Here is a 20272-nt window from a genome sequence, read left to right on the forward strand (position 1 = left end):
AAGTCACAAGTTTGGTCTCTCTAATCTCAAATATCTTTGTTATAAAAATTGCTTAACACAAGGTAAGTTTTTCATTTTGGTTGGCTAGTGGTCCTACAAACTTAACAAGAAAATGGGTGCTTTGTACATAATATTCTGGTAGATACTTTTGTCTGCTCTCCTCATACCTAGGACATAGCCATAGCCAAAGCCATAACTAAATAGTAAGTGCCTAACATATGATACCCAGTTTGATGTCAGCAATCAGAAAGTCTTCACCCGGAATCTGTTCATTAAAAAAACATGTATAGTCTAATCCAATACAAGCCGACCCCTTAATTAATGAACTTAGACTCTCCCAGTGTGTTAACACAGTCTGAAATTCGACCAATTAGCACAGAACCACTCAAGCATGATTCGACGGATCAGCACTGTTGGCTGTTCAAAATTCCAGTGATTAGGCCTTAACCTTTTATTCCAATCAGCTTAATTACCAACAGTGTTAGATGGAGGCCTGATGATTTGAAAGAGCTCTGAGTATCATGATGAAAAAGAGTGTTTTACGATACATATATTGACATTATTCATGTCCATGGCATTACAAATTAACACTGGCTCATTAAATATTTAGCCTTCAATTTCACATAGAAATATCAATACATCCTTACTTTGAGAGAGTTGCAACAAGTCACATCTTTGATCCTAAAGTTTATGTCCCACATGCCCATCAGAACCAGCATGAAAAACGCATTTAAGAAATAGAAGAAGTTTGCCCTTACACAACATCCTCTGAATATGACTGGGTATGTAAATGTAAGGTTTCTCTGCATGAACAAATAAAAAATGGAAAACAAACGTCATAGATTTCACGCCATCAGGTCACTATTGATTCATCTTATCAAGATGGTTCCCCAGGAAAAAAACACTGAACATTTAGTAAAAAACATTCGCTGCTTGCAGCAGTTTTGCACATACCAAGCTATATATTAACAGAACAAGATATCCATAGTCTTGTCCACCTGACCAGAAGGATCATGCTTGATAACAGAGCCTACCACCCTCGTTTCTCTCTTAATCTTTCATATATGCCAGTCAATTCTGGAGGTCGAGGTTTGATTAATCTTCATGATAGAATTTTATTGTGTACTTTTGCACATATTATTTATCGGATGAAACTCTGGTGATCCTCTGTCAGGACTCATGATGAAAGCAAGCAATTCCACACCTATTTTAAGCATGCCAAGGTTGTTGGACAGAATCTGAAATTTGAGGTTCAATTTGTGGATGGCGTTATGCTGCTATATTCCCAGGAAATTTACACATTTCCTGATTTGAGGGTCTGATGTTTTTACACGTTTCCTGATATGAAATTTTTGCTATCTCAAATAATACAGCTTTGATTAAAGGACAAACAAATCATCAATTTACACGAACTCATTTATTGTGGCAATGCAACCTTGAATGGCAACGGCTATTACACTAAAGTCCTGCTTTGTAACATTTACATTTGAAGGTTTTGCACTGCTTAGCACTTTGTGCACAGTTGCACTAAGTGTATCCTTGACCACCACAGATTGATTCTTGTTGCACAGCTTGACACAGTCCCAATTTCTTTGTCAGTTTGTACATCAACCATGGACAAAAAGTTCTGAGTGCACAAGTCAAATTGACTTCTGCAGTAGCGTTCCTTCAGGATACCAGATCTCACAGCAACTCGATACAAGTCATTCTCATTTCTAGCCAATATTACACCCATGATATTTAAGGGGTCCAGCAACATGTTCCAACATGTTTCTCCATGCATTCAGCTTGAGCAAACTGTTTCAGGGGGAAGGGTAGAAGAACGAAGACCTACTCTCGGCTCACTTCCAAACAGGGCTCTGAAAGGTGACTGCTTGATTCCAGAGTGATGGCTGCTGTTTTTCTGGAACTGCACAAATCGTAGTCCACTCGGCAAGTCAGTTGTGTCATTGTCTGCTAACCAGGCAACTAACATATCCTTGATGTCACAGTTAAGACGTTCCTCAGATCCCTGGCTTTGGGGATGACGAGACTTGCCATGTACCATCAACAGATCTGGCCACATAACCTTCAGCTCACTGATAACTGATGTGGTAAATTCACTGCTGTTGTCACTTTGAAGAATCTGTGGCGCACCATACAGCAAAAATATATCCATTAGTTGCAAGGCAACTTCTGCAGCACGCTTCGAAGTGAGGGGGCACAATACACAGTATTTTGTGAGATGATCCTGGTACACCATGATCCAATGGTGGTAACCTTTAGCCATTGACTGCATATCAATGAGGTCAACCTGTGCACGGGAACCAAAGTCTTTGGAGAGAACTGGTCTTACAACCACACCCTTGGTGGTGACACGCTTTCTTTTCTTCATGCACTGGACACACAGGGATTTGAAGAGTTTAATGGCATTACAGGTGATGTTGGCATACTTGTCTGACTCTTTGATCATTTTGTATGCAGTGTGTGGAACAGAATAGCAATCCAACTGACTCCTTTACCTGGATGAAGTCGGCTGGTTCTAAGTGTGAAACTGAGGGCTTTCTTTTTGCGGCCCAAGACCAGTCACAATAGCCAAAATGTGATTCTAAAAGAAAACATTTCCGTGAAATGTTGATTGTGCAATGAATTTACAGAAACTGTTCAACGCCTTATCAGTGGATACCCTTCCTTGGCGCAAACAGCATACCTTAGAAGACATGATGGCATAGGTACTACCATCTTCACCATGCCTGTGGCTTTGACTCCCGAGGTCTATCCATGGTACGACCCTGAACATGTCCAGAGCGTCATGGAAAATGATGCTTTTAAACTTTTATGGAATCGGACCATATACAGCCTGAGAAGAGTTCCAGCCAACAAACCTGATCTTGTCCTTTTGATAAAGCCAATGAATTTATTTACATCATTGAATTTTCTATCCCTTTTGACAGCAACATGATTGGCCAGGTTCTCCACCGAAGGGTGAAAAAAAGGGTTCGGGTGATCCTGGCACAGTCAGGCTGGTAAGGCTCATCATCAGCTCATGGCCCTTCCTCCTCTTGGCGCAGCCCAGACAGCGAATGGGACTTCTCCCAGGAAACAATGCCTAGTTGAACCCACCAAGAACTTTCCAGGGAATATGTAGACTGCCCAACACTGCAGCCTTCTGCATTACCCAGATTGTCAGAAGGGCTGTGCTCCCGGTGGAGAACCCGGGCATTCTCCTGATCTGCACCAAGAGATGAAGAGGTACCAAGGGCACTGAGAACAATGGGGAGCCTGATGACATTGTACTTGGGATGCAAGCGAGACATTTCAAAGGCAAGGTCCGCATACTTAGCATGCTTTTCCTGAATCTTGCCAATAACATTGCTGTCAAAAGGGACAGAAAATTCAATGATATAAATATATTCATTGGCTTTATCAAAAAGGACAAGATTAGGTTTGTTGGCAGGAATTCTTCTGAGGCTGTATATAGGCCTATTCCACAGAAGTTTGAAAGCATCATTTTCCATAACGCCCTCGACATGTTCAGGGACGTACCATGGATGGAACTCGGAGTCAAAGCCACAGGCATGACGAAGACGGTAGTAAAAGCAACGAGCCATGCCATCATGTCGTTTAAGATATGCCGTTTGTGCCAAAGAAGGGCATCCACTGACAAGGTGTTGGACAGTCTCTGTAAATTCATTACACAGTCGACATTTCATATTGATATTTTCTTTAAGAATCACATTTTGGCGATTACTAGTGGGAAGTGACTGGTCCTGAGCAGCAAAAAGGAAGTCTCAGTTTCACATTTAAGACCAGCCGACTTCAACCAAGCGAAGGCTTTGGTTGGATTGCTATTCTGTTCCACACACTGCATGTACACTTCATCTAGGCAAAGGAGTCGGTTGGATTGCTATTCTGTTCCACACACTGCATGTACACACGATGCAATGGTTTCTCAGAAAGCTTCTCCACAAATGAACGACTCTGAGCAGACTTGGTGAAGGACTTCACCTGGTTTACTCCCATAGCTGTACCATCCAGCAGTACATCAACAAAATCAACCTCAAATTTCAGATTCTGTCCAACAACCTTGCCACGCTTAAAATAGCTGTGGAATTCCTTGCTTTCATCATGAGACTTGACATGCATCACCAGAGGATCATCCCACAAATAAATATGTGCAAAAGTACACAATAAAATTCTATCATGGAGAGCCTCCACATTAATCAAACCCTGGCCACCTGAATTGATTGGCATATATAAACAATTAAAGAACAAATAAACTTTGTTTTTTTGTACTCTTTTAACTATTACATATGAAAGATTTGTGGTTAGACGTATGCGGAACACCAAATTCATTCTTAAAAAACTTGTGGTTAATTAATACCGAGCGATAAAAGTTGCCAAAAAGTCGCCTGCTTCACTCTTGGCGGCCAACGAAACCACAGACAGGTTACGTAACTCTGTCGCCAGAGCACTGCAGTGACATCATATGAGGAACGATTTTCAGTTAGTTGTATAGAAAGTGTGTAGCCCGCTCATCACTTTGATGATTTCTCGACATCAACAACGACATGCCGAATCGTTACTTTGTCGTCAATTGCTCCTAGGGGTCGGGTGATGGTGTCACCATGCACAGATTTCCACAGGACCCGTGAGTTAGGTGCTAAATGGGTTATGTTTGTGAGTGCGGCGAGCATTGTGGAAGCCTGAAGCGATATCTTACTTGTGTTCAGATCGCTTCACGGAAGTTAAAGAATCAAAACTACTTACTAGTTGTAGTAAAATATGTATATGATTGATGACCATAAAGATTTTCCATGACACAACTTGTAACATAACGATTTCTTCCTCGGAAGTGAGTTTGTGGTCGAAGTAACAATAATATTGTAAGTAGTATTATATTGACACCCACCTTGCTGCCAAGAGAGAAATTGTTATGTTATAAGCTATGTCAAGCAAAGTCCTATTGGCCATCAATCAAATACATATTTTACTACCAGTAGAAAGTAGTTTTGATTTTGTAACTCGGTGAAAACAAACCTAGATAGCATTTATCCTCAGACTTGTGGATGTTCGCGACAGGGCGCCGCCATTTTTGAAAATCGTAAAGTGACGGGCTAAAGTCTGTTAGAATTAATGAGATTATGGTTTGTTTTCATCAAGTTAGAAAATCAAAACTACTTTCTACTCGTAGTTAAATATGTATTGGAATCATAACCAAAAGGATTTGGCATGACACAACTTATAACATAACGATTTCTTCCACGGAAGCAAGGTGGGGGTCGAAGTCACAATACTGCGCGATAAATTTCTTGCTACATTCACATGGTTAATGTCCACTCACCAGTATGTAGATACTAGTCAATGTGCATCTTTATATTTGGTCTTATAATCCTAATTAGTTTATTATCATACTTGTATGCATTTTGAAACTAAATAAAAAGCAGACGATCTGCTGATACTTATAGTGAATTTATAACAGAACTGTAATATCTAGACATTTTATAGTTTGCCAATGTGAATCATAATTCGCACACACACCCTAGTGTATGTTGTCTGTCTCATTACACTTCACGGCGAAAACAATGATTCTGTTGAATGCTACGACAAATGAATAAAAACAAAATGCAAATATTAAAATTAAAGTAGATTAAAGTTATAGGAACAATGTCAGGTTATTACCTTGTTCGAGGAATGTATCCATCAATATCTACAAAAATGAGTGATATGCCATTCATCTGCAGCTGTTCCAAGTGATGTGTCTTTTAACAGTTTAATATGCGAAAAAGTGATAAATCTTTTCAGGTATGTCACATTGGTGTATAGTCTCATTGGTCACCCAAGATAGCACACCTGGCAACTAATTGCATAATGTCCGCCTTTTTTAAAAACAGTAATTTAGTTAGCCAATAATGGGCAATCAATCAATGTATTGCCGGTTAATCCTTTGAAAGAAGGACGTTGTTTTTACGCAGACACCAACACGACAGAGTGTATTCAGTATAGATTAGTAAATCTACATACATAAACACTACCTTTTGACAATTCCGCTGTGTAAGATAAAAGTAATTAATCAATCAGCGTGTTATCGGTTAATCCTTTGATCAATGTTTATAAATGTTTAATATTTACTCCAGACACAAGAAATGCCAAATGGGAACCTTTGTCGGGTAATCTAAGTGTGTTACCACTAATTATACCTGTTATAAATTCATTAACTGACCATCAAGTGAATGATGACAAATAACGTGTAGGTTTTGGTAAACTTACGTCATTGACAGATTACAATTGAAAATTAAAATTAATGTCTTTATTGTTTTAACTAAATGCCTATATGTTCACAATCCAATGCTACGTACCGCCATACATAAATATACATAATTAGGCCCATTTGCATACAGTAATAACTGAGATAACCAGATGTAATTCAACTGATTAAAACTTAGCACCAGACAAGAACAACTAAAGTACTGTCGGAAATGCTAGAAAAATGCTTTTTAGCCTTAATATCTTTATAAAGGTGATAAATGTACTATGTTGTCAATATATCAACTCGCCTATTGTCTACCTAATTTTTATTTCAATCGATTTAACATTCCCATGCATTTCAATGGCAGTTTACAGGAGAGAATTTGGTACCAAAACAGCAACTTAAGATTTATTCAGTTTAACAACAGAAATCTGAAATAGTCTTTACATTTATCCTAATAATACAGGTGGTGTAAAAATATGAATCAACGTTTTTCCTAAACAAATAAATGTTGAATGTTTGTGTTACTTTACTTAATTATCGTTTTCTTTATTGAAGAAATATTAATATAAATGTTAAGTCTTGAATAATAAGTTTCCCGTCATGCATGCACATCTTTATCACAGCGTCCACTATGGCCAACGATTTGCAGTCGATTGTTGCAAAGGTTTATAGGTTTTTTCTGTTTAAAAAAGACAGAGGTAAACCTTTCATTAGTGTAGAGAGGGTTTATTACAGAACTTGTTAAGCTGTTGGCATGTCTTACCAACAAGTTTACAATATTGTAAACAAATCAGACAAGACAGGGACCGTCTCATATGCAAAACCGGGACGTAAAACCATCCTTGAAAACTTTGACAAGGGAGTGCTTAGACGGGCGGTCTACAAACTTTATGAAAAGAAAAATATATATAATATATCTTTGGCCAACTAGATTAAACTGACCGAATTACATCCATATTTTTTCAATGAACTATACTGTTGACATGCAAAACATTTATTAAAACGTTGCACATTTCTACAATCAATCGATAAGATAACACAAGTGATAGGATTCTTTCCAATGTACAGTTATTCGTATGTTTATTTCAAAACAAACACACATACACAAATGATCCCTTACATAACCAATACGTATACTATACGTACACATATTAAACATTTTGCAGAAAACATCTATTGATATGACCCCTCGCCCGAGCGTGTGCTCAGGTGTCAATTTCACCTGTCGATACCGTGCATGCTGATGACGTAACAACTACCCCTTATTTTTTAAGTTTTTGGTATTTTCATTAGTAAAAACACAGTTTAGAGCATGTCTCAAAATTTATTCCCTCAGTCTACATTAGGTAGATATTTCTTGAAGTGTTATTTGTTATTTAAGTAACTGTAACACCTCTGAATTTTAAATATAAGTCAAAAAGCATTTTTCTAGCATTTCCGACAGTACTATAGTCAACCTTCGTTGACTAGAGATTCCCAACAAGGGAAGGGAGGTAACTCTGTGTAATCTGTTTGACTACAGTTTATGCCACCTAACACGGGTTACAACAAGGGAGTATTAATTGCTGTATTGCATGTGAAAACTTATGATCCGACACTGTTTTGAGAATACAAACAGATTTTTACATGACATGATAAAATATCGAGGTACAAAAAACACAGAAATAGGATCAATATGGATCAGTCATTATACAAATAAGGCCTAACGACACCTAGCGATTTTGACAGAATCGTCTATGAAAACAAGTTGTAACTCGGAAACTAGGCAAAGCAGGAGACAAAATTAAATGACAGTAGATTGTGAGAACATATAGCTTTCATTTTCCACAACAGTTGTCACGATTTCAGGTTTATACAAACCTGTAAACAAGATAATTTACCCCCTGAAATGTAGATGAATTCTGCATCGGCCCTCATATCTATTCCTCATATGACGTCACAGAGACGCCCGCTCTGATTGGTTGACATTTCGTTCGCGGATGAGACTTGTGCACTGTTGTCTAAAAGGTCGATTTAAGTTAATTAAAGACCGAAATGAGTAGTTTTAATGACGGGGTTTCATTTATAGCGATGCCAGTTAGTGATTTATGTATTTTTACACCCCTAGAGTATTGAGAGGAACGAGGGTGGTGGGCTCTGTTATCAGACATGATCCTTCTGGTCAGGTGGTCAAGACTCTGGATATCTTGTTTTTTCCAATCAACTACTCCAAGGGAATAGGAAAGGACTGGCACAGCAAAAGTTTTGGTGGCTTTGACCTTGTTTCGAGCAGTTAGCTCTGAGTTTTAAACTCAGCCTGAAGTTTGTCTTGAATCTGGTCAATTCTGGCGCTGGTCCCGAACTTGCATTCCAAGAATGGTGTAGGCCTGATCTTCCACAAGATGCTCAATAACTCCTCCCCTTGTAACCTGACCGATCCATCATTAACTACCTTGCCACGTTTCAAATGAAGAATATTACATTTGTTGAGTCCGAATGTCATGCCAATATCATTAGAAAAGGACTCAACAAGGAGAACCTGTTCTTTCAAGTTGGTATCTCCTTTGGCAAGGAGCTCAATGTTTTTGAGGATCTGTGTTGAGGAGGTCCAGGATGGTAACCATCCTCTTTATTGAGCAAAAAGCTCAAGGATTTAAGGACAAACAAAAAGCAAAGGACTAAAGGAATCCCCCAGGAATATTCCCCTTCTGATTGGAATAGGCTGCGATGTAAGCACCTGCCCTTGTGAGTACATCTCAAGTTGAGTCGACCAGCAACTCATTAAAGACTTGAGTAAATCAAGTAGTCACTCAGGGAGGTCAATATACTGAAGAGACTTCAGAATCCATTTGGAGGGACAGAGTCGTATGCTTTTTTGTAGTCAATCCAGCGCATGGAGAGGTTGCGGTGATATGTTTTAGCCTCTTCCAAAATCATTTCTTGTACAAGAAGTTGATCCTTGCACCCCCAACATCCCTTTCTTGCCCCCTTTTGCTCTCTATAAATTATGTCATTAGAAGATCAGTAAGATGACACGAGGTTTGTCAAACACCCTGTGAAGATTTTATATTGTGTATTCAAACATGTGATAGGGCAGAAGTTTTTGGGATCAGTCAAGTCTCCTTTTTTGGTGAGGAGTATTGTGCGACATTTGCAGAACCATGGAGGAACAGCACCTGTGTCCACAGAATTGAAACAGTGAAGTAATGGTGTTTGGACACAAAGGAACAGTTTCCAATACCGGTTTTGAATACCATCAGGCCCTGGAGCTGTATTGGATTTGGACTTTTTGATAACACTTTTCAGGCAATTGGGTGAAGTGTAACAGAAAAACGACCCAGTTATTTTCTCATGCTTTGCATGATCGTAATCACTGACCCATGGTGCCTGCAGATTACAGTAGCCGGGTACAGACCACAACTCTTTCCACAACCTTTCATTGGCATCAATGGGAGGCCGTTTATCATGCTCACCATCACCATTGTTTTCAGTTGCATGTAGAAGTGCTTTTCATTATTTCTAACAAGTTTATTCTGTTTGATGAATTTATTTTTCTTTTCCCATTTTTACTTTCTTTCAGTCCAAACCTTTTATTTGGGCTTGAGGGAATGGACAGTTAGAGGAAGTAGCTTTTCTTTCGTTGTCTTGTATTGTATTTTTAATTTCCTCAAAATTTATTTTTGTCTTTTAAAGACATTGGGTTCTCTGAAGATCCTATTTTAAGGCACAGCTCTATCCAGGAAATATTTCTTCTAGTTTCAGTAAGTTTTACTAGAAACCGGTTTTTCTTTGGTCTTTTGTTGTTATCATTAGATGTTTTTTCTTCAGAAACTGTGTGAAGTTCCTCCAAAGTTTGAGCGGCAGCATAGACACAGCAATTTACTTCACATAACGAATCGTCCGCAGAAAGTTTTAGAGAAATAGTTTCATTAAGTGAATCAATTTCATTTTTGGGCAAAGACACGTTTAGTTGTTTAATTGGCCTCTGTTTCTCTAAAGGTAGATCACAAATTTCCTCATAAATAGAATTGAACAAAATGTAAACAGGATTTTCAGAAAGATCTGCAAATGAGGTAGAAAAAATGTCAGGACCAATTAGCTCTACACCAGAAGAGTTTGCACCAGGAAGAGGAGACAGGTTAACGCAGACGTCCATCAGAAGTTTTGGGTCCGCTGCCACTTGAGCATACTGCTTATGCAAAGGTTCCTGACGGGCACCAGTTATGGGTTGAACTGGCTCATGGGGCATGAGATTTTTAAGCCGCCAGAATTGGTCTCGGAATATTTTGCTCCGTCAGGTAAGCATACATGGGCATGGCATTGTCCCAAATGCAGCTTAAAGAACCACTAAACTTTGTTTTTTGTTACTCTTTTAACCATTACATATGAAAGATTTGTGGTTTGTCTTATGCGGAACACCAAATTTATTCTTTAAAAACTTGTGGTTAATTAATACCGAGCGATTAAAAGTGGCCAAAAAGTCGCCTGCTTCCCTCTCGCCCGCCAACGAAACCACAGACAGGTTACGTAACTCTGTCGCCAGAGCACTGCAGTGACGTCATATGAGGAACGATTTTCAGTTAGTTGTATAGAAAGTGTGTAGCACGCTCATCATTTTGATGATTTCTCGACATGAACGACGACATGCCGAATCGTTGCTTTGTCGCCAATTGCTCCTAGGGTCGGGTGATGGTGTCACCATGCACAGATTTCCACAGGACCTCGCAGTTCGTGCTAAATGGGTTATGTTTGTGAGTGCGGAAGCGAAGCATTGTGGAAGCCTGAAACGATATCTTACTTGTGTTCAGATCGCTTCACGGAAGTTAAAGAATCAAAACTACTTACTAGTTATAGTAAAATATGTATATGATTGATGACCATAAAGATTTTCCATAACACAACTTGTAACATAACGATTTCTTCCTCGGAAGTGAGGTTGTGGTCGAAGTAACAATAATATTGTAAGTAGTATTATATTGACACCCACCTCGCTGCCAGAAGAGAAATTGTTATGTTATATGCTATGTCATGCAAAATCCTATTGGCCATCAATAAAATACATATTTTACTACCAGTAGAAAGTAGTTTTGATTTTGTAACTCGGTGAAAACAAACCTAAATAGCATTTATCCTGGTGGATGTTCCCGACAGGGCGCCGCCATTTTTGAAAATCGTAAAGTCTGTTAGAATTAATGAGATTATAGTTTGTTTTCATCAAGTTAGAAAATCAAAACTACTTTCTACTCGTAGTTAAATATGTATTGGAATCATAACCAAAAGGATTTTGCATGACACATGAAGCGAGGTGGGGGTCGAAGTCACAATTCTGCGCGATAAATTTCTTGCTACATTCACATGGTTAATGTCCACTCACCAGTATGTAGATACTAGTCAATGTGCATCTTTATATTTGGTCTTATAATCCTAATTAGTTTATTATCATACTTTTATGCATTTTGAAACTAAATAAAAAGCTGACGATCTGCTGATACTTATAGTGAATTTATAACAGAACTGTAATATCTAGACATTTTATAGTTTGCCAATGTGAATCATAATTCGCACACACACCCTAGTGTATGTTGTCTGTCTCATTACACTTCACGGCGAAAACAATGATTCTGTTGAATGCTACGACAAATGAATAAAAAACAAAATGCAAATATTAAAATTAAAACAGATTAAAGTTATAGGAACAATATCAGGCCATTACCTTGTTTGAGGAATGTATCCATCAATATCTACAAAACTGTTCCAAAGTGATAAATCTTTTCAGGTATTGGTGTATAGTCTCATTGGTCACCCAAGATAGCACACCTGGCAACTAATTGCATAATGTCCGCCTTTCATTAAAAACAGTAATTTAGTTAGCCAATAATGGGCAATCAATCAATGTATTGCCGGTTAATCCTTTGAAAGAAGGACGTTGTTTTTACGCAGACACCGACACGGCAGAGTGTATTCAGTATAGATTAGTAAGTCTACATACATAAACACTACCTTTTGACAATTCCGCTGTGTAAGATAAAAGTAATTAATCAATCAGCGTGTTATCGGTTAATCCTTTGATCGATGTTTATAATGTTGAATATTTACTCCAGACACAAGAAATGCCAAATGGGAACCTTTGTCGGGTAATCTAAGTGTGTTACCACTAATTACACCAGTTATAAATTCATTAACTGGCCATCAAGTGAATGATGACAAATAACATGTGTAGGTTTATACCACCTAACACGGGTTACAACAAGGGAGTATTAATTGCTGTATTGCATGTGAAAACTTATGGGCCGACACTGTTTTGAGAATACAAACAGATTTTTACATGACATGATTAAATATCGAGGGTAAAAAAACACAGAAATGGGATCAATTTGGATCAGTCATTATACAAATAGGGCCTAACGACACCAATCAATTGTGACAGAATCTTCTATGAAAACAAGTTGTAACTCGGAAACTAGGCAAAGCAGGAGACAAAATTAAATGCCAGTAGATTGTGAGAACATATAGCTTTCATTTTCCACAACAATTGTCACGATTTCAGGTTTATACAAGCCTGTAAACAAGATAATTTACCCCCTAAAATGTAGATGAATTCTGCATCGGCCCTCAAAGCTATTCCTCATATGACGTCACAGAGTCGCGCCGCTCTGATTGGTTGAAATTTCGTTCGCGGGTGAGAATTGTGCACTGTTGTCAAAAAGGTCGATTTAAGTCAATTAAAGGTCGAAATGAGTAGTTTTAATGACGGGGTTTCATTTATAACGATGCCAGTTAGTGATTTATGTATTTTTACCCCCTAGGGTTTATGTGACCTTTAAGCGACTTGCCATTGCCGCATGGATTTGCAGGCCATCCTGTCGCTTTCGCACACTCTAAGTAGTGTGGTTTTGAGATGGTTTGACCAAGATATTCTTGGTTGGGTTCTGTGCCTTCTCCTGGGGCAATTCCCGTCTCCAGTATGGTTGGTGTCACTACCGGGGGAAGGCTGAATGGGCTGAGGTGTCGAAAGATGGTTTGCTCCTTGTTTGTCTGTAACCCAGTAAGAAAAACCAGCTTCGGGGGGTCAGCCCTAATTGGGTGATGTACGTTTAGTTCAGGGAATAAAATTCCCCTATCTAGGCCCACCATGGAGAGGCATACATCATCAGGCCCAACTCACAGGTCTTTCTGTACCATCAGGTAGTCTGTGTGCTAACACCACTCCAACACCATAGGGCAATGCATCACACTCTAGTAGTACTGACTTGATGCTGTCGAAGTGTATGAGTACATCCGATGACTGTAGGATTCTCTTCAACTTCTCAAGTGATTGGCATTCAGGCTTTCCTCATTTCCGCTTGACATCCTTCTGTGGCAACTGGTACAAGGGAGAGAGTGTGTCTGGAAGATTTGGCAGAAATCTATGATAATAGTTCAGTATTCCAAGATAAGCTCCACTGGGTGAAGACCTTCACTATCTAATCTGTATCCCAGATATTCCACTTCATCAGCTAAGAACACACATTTGTCTTTTCTCAAGCGCAGTCCTGCATGATCTCTGCAACACTTGATCAAAGACTTGCAAATGTTCATTGTCATTCATCCCTGAATTGATGATGTCATCAAGGTATCCTGCAGAACGTTCTATTCCTTGCAGTAGGCTTTTGATAATTCACTGGAATAAAACAGGCGCTGATGAAACTTCAAAGGGTAGTCTGGTATATCTGAATAATCCTCTGTGTGTATTGACCACAACATACATCCTTGACTCCTGACCCTTGAAGGTCTGCTTTAGAATATTGATCTTCAGTAACCCATGCTTGTCGTAAGAGGAGACTAACGGGATCGGGTGGTCATACTCGCTGACTTGGTTGACACATGTCATTGGTTCCCTATTGCGCAGATTGATGCTCATGCTGTCGATCACTGGATTGTCTGGTCAAGATTCCATTATTAACAGACTGCCATCATATAGCTGGAGCCATCATATAGCCGGAATGTTGCTGAGTGCGGCGTAAAACTAAACTCACTCACTCACTCACTCACTTACTCCTCATCTAAGACAAGCTGTTGATATGCATGGCACATATCAAGTTTTGAGGACTTCTGCCCTCCTGATAGTCTAGTACACAAGTCTTCCAAGGTAGATATCGGGTACTGCCCCAATCTTGAGGCACGATTCACTGGAAATTTGAAGTCCCCACAGATTCTGATTGTTGAATCTGGCTTTAGCACTGGAACAATAGGACAGGCCCTTCTGAGCACTTCACTGGCTCAATAATACTTTCCTGGAGTAGGAGATCTAGTTCTATCTTCTGATGTAGAGCATACGGCACTGATCTTGCTTTGTAAAACTTAGGAGTAGCCTCTGGATCAACTTAAATATGAGCTTTAAACCCTTTCAATGTCCCAAGACCCTCTTCAACAATAGCAGGAAAGTCACAAAGTAGAAGTTTGGACAAAACCCATGAAAGAATCTCTCAAGTCAAAGTTCATTGTAACAGGCATGGTTCTCTCTCTCTTGTAGAAACTACATGTTAAGCGTGTGATTCTACTTTGTGTTGTGTGTTTTCATTCCAACTTGCATGTTTGCCACAAGAACTAGTGTACATCTGATATAAATACTAACACTGGCTTAACTCAGCGGTAGTTTATGATTTTAAATCCACCCGTCCATCCCATCTTCTAGTTCGTCAATAATTTCATGTTCCATGCACAAACCACACAACACGTTGAATGGGAGATGACTGTGACAGGAATGCCCAGCCCTTTATTCAGTAACCCATACATTGAAAGTGCAGAATGCGATAGTGTTTTGGTGATGACTGATCATACATCACAGCATAATGCAGCAGTAGTCTAATGACCTACAATTTTTAGTTCAAAATATTGCCAGTTATAACACAATTCAGCCATAACACTTTATTCATCATGCATTTAGAAAATCAAGCAGTGGATGTTTCCATAATTGAGAGAATACATCCCCAAAACTATGTTTTGTTTTGAAGACATGCATAGCCTAAGAGCTGACATTCAACAAAATAATCCCAAACTTCTTTGTCCACAGATCATGTACAATGAAACTGATGGACCTGAAAAGTGAACTGAAGACCAGAGGATTCAATTATATAAAATATATTAACATTGGAGGTGGCTTGGACATCAACTATAAACAGATGGTAATATACACTTCAGAGTTTTTATTCATATTTTAGGGGCGATGAGGTTCGATTCCCCACATGGGCACAATGTGTGACGCCCATTTCTGGTGTGCCCCGCCGTGAAATTGCTGGAATATTGCTAAAAGCGGCGTAAAACTAAACTCAGTCAGTATTCATATTTAAGGCTGATTGGATGATTAGCTGCATAAAAACTGAATAACTGGGTGAAAATGGTGTGCATTATTTTCACATCATCATCATGATTTTACAATGTGAGTGAATTGTTGAAATGTACAAGTGCAGATATTGTTATGAGCCAAAGCTTTTTTCACAACGCTATGATTTATCATTGCTAATCATATTAATTAGGATGAGTGTGCTTATACATACATGTATTATATAGACATTGGTTGATCAGGCCAATGGCTACTGTCAGTATGCAGGTGATGAGGGGATTGATATTTATAATTTTTTAAAAAGAAATTTCTATTGATAACTATTCGGAAGAGTTCACTCAAACGCATCTCGTTCAGTAAGTGTTTATGGAATTTAAAAACATTCATTAAACGCATCTACTTCGTGGACTTAAATCTCCATAGACACTGACTGCACAAGATTTGCCTGCGAGGGAACTACACACGCTCCCAGATTTCAGGTGTTAGAATGTTTTTAGTTGGTTTTCAACATCGCTGATACTAGATGTTGAATTTAAAGTTAGGTTAGAAAGTCAGTAAGTTGTAAGATATTCATAAATTATCTTAGATAATCAGTGGGGTTTAGTTAGTAAAGAAAGTTAGAGGTTAGATATTCAGGGTTAGATTAGTTTAGTATTAGTCAGGTTTTGAACATTAATAGAGTTAGAATTTAGATATTAGGGGTTAGTAAAATTAGTTATATTCTTAGAAATTCATCAACACCAAAGTTTACGTATTTAGTTAGTTCTTCACAGATTCGTTTTTTACCCATAAGTGTTATCATATTTAGTTCTTCAGTTCCTCATTCGAAATAATTGTTATCACGTTTAGTTCCTCAGTTTTACATTTTAGAAAATAAGTGTTATCATGTTCAGTTGATTAGATTAGTTTAGCAAATTTACGTTTTTCATAAAAAACGTCAGAACAAAAAATGGTAGCAAAGCGTGGTTAGATTTCTTTCAGTTTAGTTTGGTATTTAGTCTGTTGTGTGTTGACGGATTGGTACTCATTGTTTTGATCGGGTTCAACATGTTGTTACTGCAAAGTAAACTGGAAGCAGAAACTTCCATGAATCCTATAGAAAATGAGCTAAAACGTTTGAATTTAAAAAAGCAAAAAGCAGCTGCAAAAAGGTCTCTTACAAAAAGTAAAAACAAATGGTTGAGGCTTATAGAAGAAGATCTGCCCTCTTGACATGCTGTGAGGGACTTGATAGGTCAGGTAAGTGTTCTTCAGAGTGTTTGTAAAGCTATTAATGTCATCTGTGAACTTTCAATAGCTTATAGTGAGTCTGGTGAGGTTGAAGCAAACAAAACAAGAATTGGAAGCAGTTGGATGCAAAACTGCTGGTGCTATTGAGCAGGCTAATTTGTTTTTAAAACATACGCTAGAGACAAGTTCTGTCAGATCTGTCCAGAGTGGCATTTCAAGGTTATTTCGCTCAGAGAGCAATGTGCATTCACAGTCCCTGCATGTTAAACACAATTCCAACAACATGTTGCCAGGACCGTCATATCGTCCATCAACACCTCTCATTAACCTAGCCATAGCTGCTGTGTTCAGAAAACAGTGAACAAGTTCCATTCAAGTCAGCAATTTATGCCTGAATGCATGCATGATGCACTTGCATCTCGATTTCAATGTTGTGTTTGTGCAAACTCTTCCCTTTCCACAAAAAAAGCAAACAAAAAAACTACCCATGAAGGTCCCGGTTAGAATGAACCTTCAGTAACCCATGCTTGTCGTAAGAGGCGACTAATGGGATCGGGTGGTCAGGCTCACTGATTTGGTTGACACATGTCATCGGTTCTCAGTTGCGCAGATAGATGCTCATGCTGTTGATCACTGGATTGTCTGGCCCAGACTCGATTATTTACAGACCGCCGCCATATAGCTGGAATATTGCTGAGTGCAGTGTAAAACTAAACTCACTCACTCACTCACTCTTGTGCATGTGGCAGGTGCATTGAATGGGGTTCGTTGTAGAGACGAGATTTTGCAACGTCACATCGTGCCCTTCATCAACAGTGGATCTTTGATCAATGATCGACCTCACGTTGCACGTGTTTGCCAGGACTTCCTCCAGCAAAACAACATTCAGGTGTTACCATGGCCTTCACGATCAACCGATTTGTCCCCCATTGAACATCTATGGGATACTCTTGATCAATGCTTGAGCCAGCCTAATCCACCACCTCAGACACTACAAGAACTGCAAGCAGCACTTCAGCAAGAATATCACAACATTCCTCAAGAGAGCATTCAGCATCTCTTTTCTTCTATGGGTCACCGCTGCCAAGCTGTTATCGATGCTCATGGTGGTCACACAGGACACTGACATTTGACTCTGACCAAGTAGCTTTAATAGCCCTCTGTGGTTCATCCTCGAAAATATCCAGGGTATATGTTACGATAACTTTCCACTATACCCTGGATGCATCTACGGCTCGACCCGATGATTTTATTACCTCCCTTTGCTGGCTCCGCATTCTCACAGTAGCCAATCAGATAAGCCGCCATTACAACCAAGCTTGCCAGTGCGACTCAAATTTGGGGGAAAACATACAGACAAATTGACAGATCTGAAACCTTAAAAAAATATATGCAAGAACTCCTTCTTTCAGAGTATCTGCAACAATATATTATTGTGTTGACAAGTTTAATTGGTTAGATAATTTAAAAAGCGAAAGTGAGTTGTGATTGGTATGCTCAACTTCCCATCGTAGACACCTGATTGGATAAAAAGCCAACCAAGGGAGGTAATAAAATCACCTATGGAGCCGTAGATGCATCCAGGGTATAGTGGAGAGTTATCGTAGCGTACACCCTGGAGATTATCACTTTCTGGATAGTCATGTTTTGGAAATTTGTAAAGTTAAGATTTTACTGTAATTGAGCAGTGATGTCATGTTAAATCAGTTGAAGGCACTCAGTAAATAAATTCCAAAACAGCATGTCAAGTTTCTTTCTTTGAAGAGTATATAACAGATATATAGGCACACCAATGAAGAACAAACAATAGACTGCCCAGGATCTAAGAATGTTCCTATGAAGGCGAGATCAAGTCTGTCAACACTTGAAGATGATTTTGAGATTTTACATGCGCTTTCTGACATAATTTGTATTTCAAATATGGGCCCACCAGGTCATTTAGTGTTTGATTGAAAGAGGGGTGATTTGATATGGCAATCTGAAAGGGGCATTGGGATTGCATAATTAAATTCGAATGAATATGAATTTGGAAATTTGCCAGAAGTGGTATGGGAGCTGAACTACGGGCGGTTTGGTTGGTAGTTGTTTAGTTTGTTTTTATGGGGTTTATTTAGGTTATGTGGTTTGGTGTTTATTCAAAAATATTGTTACTAGGTTAGTTATGTGAGATTATATAGTTTATGATCAGAAATGCACCTAATGCTTTGACGGTTTGTATTTAGTGGACTTAGGAGTGTTTGTAGTGCAAGATGTGTGTTTGTGTCCAGTTGGTAGTGTATGCAGTGTAGTAGGACATGCTTGGGCATTTCTGTTTCATTGTAGTTTGTGCATTTTCTCATTTGGTGTTTCTTATCTTATGTAGGGAAGTTAAATTTTGTGTGACCTGTTTGTAATTTGGTTATAGCTCTGTATATTTCTGTTTTTTAGTAGTTTTAGGATTTCCTTCCAATCTTCCTTAGCAGTTCATTTGGCACATATGATGGAAGGAGAAAAGTGACAAGATCAGATAACATCTCATAAGGACTGACAATAGTACAACACAGGGGCTAAAGGTTTCGTACATGTGACCAAGCGGGAAGGCACATTTCTCCACTCACATTATGTAATAAAAACACAACATTGTATCCGGTTCAATTAAAATTTAGGTACTATCAAAGTGGTGATGCACATGGAGCATTCTCCAAATACAGTCATCTCTCGCAATAACGTTCTTCGTGATACCACAAATTCGGTTAAACCTTAGGGTAATCCGTGACTCCCATAAAAAAAGTCGCCCGGCGATCACACATCTTCATGTCATTGAAAATAGCATGTCAACAAATCCGCTGTTGAGCTCAGGTTAATCACATTGTAAACTACAGTCCGTTTGAGTCAGAAACGGACCGATGAATTGCAAATTTGATCATTGTACAAAATTGCCACATAAATATAAATAGTACACATGTTTATCATTTACTAATACCCAACAGCTTTCTTATATTTGAAAATTTTCCAGACTCCACCAAAAAAGTTGTTTAAGAAACTATCATCATTGAAAACGCAAAAGTTGTTATCTGTCACGGCAGGGTGAAACCGCAGAAATGGAACAGCCAGCCATGGTGGGGGACATCTCAAAATCTATTCCGGGAGACCTGTCGGTTCCTCGTCCGTCATAGTGTCATAGACACGACTTAAAGAGATGACAAGTAGTGCCACAGTTGCCTGTTGTCAGCCATCCCGAGACCAGTAACCTTGTTCAATGACGTTAGCTAAGGGGTTAAGGTCACAGTGATAGGGTGGAAGTCGCAGAATATCGTGACCCTTACTTTTTATGTAACTGTCAACTTTGTAGAAAGGTTCACCTTTGTGGGGTTTTATGATCTCATATAGCTGAGGCTTCGTTGCCTTTGAAGGCCGTGCGATCTGAAATTTGTCGAGCCATGATATCATATCACCTTTGTCCATTACGATAAAAGACTTCTCTGGTAGAGCTGGTACCAACTTGTTTTTAACCCAATTGAGGAAAACCG

General features: G+C 38.9%; 1 protein-coding gene across 1 annotated transcript in view; it reads left to right on the forward strand.

Moving 5' to 3' along the window:
* Positions 1–20272, forward strand: part of LOC124256291 (diaminopimelate decarboxylase 1, chloroplastic-like) — a 261662-nt gene that overhangs the window by 66780 nt on the left and 174610 nt on the right. The window contains exon 3 of the mRNA XM_046690269.1: positions 15264–15375. Coding sequence (XP_046546225.1) covers positions 15264–15375 — 112 coding nt within the window. The remainder of the gene's footprint in view (positions 1–15263; positions 15376–20272) is intronic.

This window comes from Haliotis rubra, unplaced genomic scaffold, assembly GCF_003918875.1.
Source record: "Haliotis rubra isolate DU_JTF1 unplaced genomic scaffold, ASM391887v1 Scf116, whole genome shotgun sequence".
In the NCBI taxonomy this organism is placed as follows: Eukaryota; Metazoa; Mollusca; class Gastropoda; order Lepetellida; family Haliotidae; genus Haliotis; species Haliotis rubra.